The sequence below is a fragment of the Monopterus albus genome, unplaced genomic scaffold (genome assembly GCF_001952655.1).
Source record: "Monopterus albus unplaced genomic scaffold, M_albus_1.0 scaffold93.1, whole genome shotgun sequence".
Lineage (NCBI taxonomy): Eukaryota > Metazoa > Chordata > Actinopteri > Synbranchiformes > Synbranchidae > Monopterus > Monopterus albus.
Genome location: NW_018127973.1, coordinates 733,473 through 737,538, shown reverse-complemented (window position 1 = coordinate 737,538; position 4,066 = coordinate 733,473). Strand labels below are relative to the sequence as shown.

The 4,066-nt window shown below is 39.8% G+C and overlaps 1 protein-coding gene across 1 annotated transcript in view; it reads right to left on the bottom strand.

Annotated features, from left to right (window-relative positions):
* Positions 1–4,066, bottom strand: part of rcc1 (regulator of chromosome condensation 1) — a 12,315-nt gene that overhangs the window by 2,909 nt on the left and 5,340 nt on the right. The window contains exons 5-8 of the mRNA XM_020608538.1: positions 1,353–1,449; positions 1,143–1,265; positions 864–1,004; positions 604–723 (exon numbers count right to left, since the gene is read on the bottom strand). Coding sequence (XP_020464194.1) covers positions 604–723; positions 864–1,004; positions 1,143–1,265; positions 1,353–1,449 — 481 coding nt within the window. The remainder of the gene's footprint in view (positions 1–603; positions 724–863; positions 1,005–1,142; positions 1,266–1,352; positions 1,450–4,066) is intronic.

The window sequence follows — 4,066 nt, the reverse complement described above, 5'->3', positions numbered from 1 at the left end:
ACTGGTAGAGAGCATCCTCACTACTGGCATCACGGTCTGGTATGGTAACACCACACAGGCAGAGAGGAAGGCTCTTCAAAAGGTCATAAAGACTGCAGAGAGGATCACTGGGACTGAACTGCCTGCTATGGACACACTATACACACAGTGCTGTCGTAAAAGGGCAGAGAACATACTCAGGGATCCACGCCACCCAGCTCACTCTCTGCTCAGATACAAAAACTGCACCTACAGCCTCAGGCACAGCAGGGCGGACAGTATCATCACACGCAGAACAAGACATTACAACAGCTTTTTCCCTGCCGAAGTAAGACTGATGGGAAATACGAAAATGCCAGAATATATGTGCAATAACCCCCCTCGCCCACCCCACACATCACTTACTGTGTTCTCTGTTGTGTATTAGTGAACTACAAAAAATGTAGACCTTTTTAGGTCAATGACCATCAACATGAACTTCTAAACATAACCTCTAACATCAGAGGTACATGACTTGTGTACTTGAGAGTAAATAAGTGTGCTTATCAGACTTGGCAATCCCAGCAGTACAGATTTCAACAACCACAGAGCTGGATCAGATACAATCAGTTAGCTGCTGTTTACCTTCAGCATCGAGGCAGAGTGTGTGGTGTTGTCCTCCAGAGAAGTCCACCCAAGAGGTGGTAGAGTTCCTAAAGCATGTCAGTTTTACTGGGACAAAAAGCGTCTTGGTGGTTTTAGTACCTGGACAAATTGACACAAAATAAAGCCTGAGTCACAGCTGAATGCACAGTAATGTTAGGGAATGCTACAGTTAAAATGATAAATCAAACTGGGTCAATTCACCTTATCAAAAGGATTAAACACTCATGTGTCATACTGACCCAGCTGGTGATAGTTGGAAAGGCCAAATCCATACACATGTCCCTCTTCTGACACAGCAAAGGTGAGATATGCGCCACAGAAGGCATCTGTGAAGTGAACTTTCCCTTTGACTTTTACCTGCTGTGGTACCAGCAGCCGGCCTGAAATCACAGGACAAAAAAAATAACACAGATTACACATAAAACATCAATTGCTAATGTAATCATAAACAGAGTAATGACTATACTAAACTTTTACTCTTTTAATCCATCCAAAGGTAAAAGGCTTGTATTACTTACCGAGGCCTTTCCTGCCTCCTCTGTTTGAAAACTGCTCCGGCACTCGTCCCAACTGACCCTGCTCTGCATTGCCTGACGTGTAAAGGTTTCCCTCCTGTGTTACCAATACCAGGTGATCGTTACCTAATAACCCATGCATAAAAATTAAACAAACAGTCAATATGTGGCGTACACATAGAAGCATATGGCTCTGACATCTCTGTTTCTTACCTGATGCAATTTTCACAACAGCTTCTGTCATGGGGACTTTGGCTGGAACAGGAGACCCCTTCATGGAGTCCAAAAGACCAATGACACCATTGTTATCCTGGGAAAAAGGGTCCACCATATTAATGGTTCAATCTAGAGATACACAATGCTCATGTTTAGGGTTATTAAAAGTAAATAACTATTACCATGTCTTTTTTCTTTAACCTTCTACCATTTCATTGTATTCATTTTATTATAAATGTTATGATTCTTCACTTTTAGGTAAAGCAATTTGTTGCACTGCATGTCTGAACTGTGCTATAGAAATCAAGTTTAAAACAAAAAAAAACTGATTTATATTGCCTTATTAAAAACTGAGTGAGTGGATGGAAAAATATCCACAGAATGTAGCAGAAATGAAGTGACTGTTAGAAATAGGCAGGCGACACACATGAACAAGGGGAAGGGGCACAGCTGCTTTGAGAACTGACCCGGAGCAGAGAATAAGTCCAGATGTGGAGATGCAGCTGATACAGAAATTCTCCACCTTTTTTCTCAGTGGAACTTAGCTGATGTGTAATACTCATATGAGAAACATTCTAAATAGAAATCAGACCTAAAATAACAATAGAAACCCTGTTTAAAAAAATTTTCAACGCATTTCACACATAAATATCAGGGCTGTCAAAAATCAAATGGGAATACATTAGGTCAGTGGCAGTAACAGAGATGATAAGTACTAATTAAGCCTGGGGGATAAAATGATAACGATATATACTGTGATAGGCACTGCTTCAATAACAATAAGACATCTGTTCAATTAGATGGCTGGTTAAAAGCGAGGCGTGACCACATAACGGCGGTTACATGAACAAGCCCAAAGCATCTCCCTCCCTAGAACATAAACAGCTAATCATAGCCATTGATAACACAGAGTGCCACAAGTGATACGCTAACAGCCAATCAGGCATATAGCCCCTCAACATGCAACACAACAACAGAAGCAGTGTGGAACATCAGGAAAAAAGAAGAGTGGAGCAAGTGAAGAAGAAATTGCCAGGTCCTTCTGTGAAATTTCAGAAGGACAGCCCACCAACAATCTATGACTTTGAGTTTGTATTTCTAATATTTATTGCATCTTACTGATGTTAGGTCAGTATACCTGTTGATTAACATTCAATAAAGAAAGCAAGTAAAATCAAGGTGAGATCATTCATTTATCCTCGCTTTTAAAGGGAGTCTCTTCCCATCTTTATGTGCCCTGATACAAAAAAAAAGTGGTTTAATTAAACCTTTCTCCTGAGGTTTATTTAAAAAAAAAAAGCTCATTAAAATGATCAGTAATTATCAATAAACTGATATGAAAAAACTTATCGTGATAACATTTAGTGCCATATGGCCCATCCCTAGAATTTATCATAAAAAGCTGGGGAGTAATATAGCAGGAATAAGTGCTGAGCGATGAAAATAACCAGGACTGGCATTAAAACTAGTTTAATTTCTTTACTTTTCTCTCTCAATATTTATTGTGAATCCCTTTTAGTCCCCAGGCCTGTTAACATGCTGTAACCGTCTACTGTGGTTGATTTGGTCATTTAGCTACAAGAAGCAGAGATTAGAGTCCTGAGGAAGTGACAAGAACAAAAAAATCCTAAGCACAGAGTATATCACTTATTCAGGGGCAATTAGGGAAGTCTGAGGAAAGACAGACATGACACCCTGAAGATAAATAAGCTTTCAGGGTTAGGAAAGGCACTGATGAGACGATTTCTGTCCAAGATGAAATCTGGTTTGGATGATTATACAGTTGTGTTCAAAATAAGAGCAGTGCGTTTACAAAAAGTGAGTAAAGCTCAAAATTCTTATAATAGCTTTTATTTCCATACACACAAATGCACTGGTAACAGTACACATTCTATTCCAAATCAAAACATGAAGAAAATTTTATAAAATTTGTTATTACTTTACACAAAGTGAAGAAAAAGAAATATTAGGCTGTCCAAAAAAATAGTGTATGCATTTTATTTTACAAACTCAAACATTTACTGTGTAAACTGAAAAAATGCTTGAAGATGTAGCTTTCCTGTGAATCACTGAATATTTAGTTGTATAAACACTATTTCTGAGAACTGTTTCATGTGTGTGCTGCATGGAGTCGACCAACTTCTGGCACCTGTGGACAGGTATTCCAGCCCAGGATGATTGCACTACATTCCACAATTCCTCTGCATTTCTTGGTTTTGCTTCAGCAACAGCATTTTTATTGTCACCCCACAAGTTTTCTATCAGACTAAAATTGAGAATAGAATTTAAAATCCTTCTAACATACAAAGCCCTTAATGACAAGGCTCCATTGTATCTTAAAGACCTCGTAGAGCCTTATCATCCTAACAGAGCACTTCGCTCTCAGAGTGCAGGTTTACTTGTGGTTCCTAGAGTCCACAGAAGCAGAATGGGAGGCAGAGCCTTTAGCTATCAAGCTCCTCTCCTATGGAACCAACTCCCAGTCTCAGTTCGGGAGGCAGACACCCTCTCTACCTTTAAGATTAGACTTAAGACTTTCCTTTTTGATAAAGCCTATAGATAGGGCTGGATCAGGTGACCCTGAGCCTTCCTTTAGTTATGCTGCTATAGGCCTAGGCTGCTGGGGGGCCCCATGATGCTCTGAGTTTCTCTCCTCTCTCTCCATTGTCCTATATGCCACCATTGCACATCACTAACTTTGTGTCTCCTCT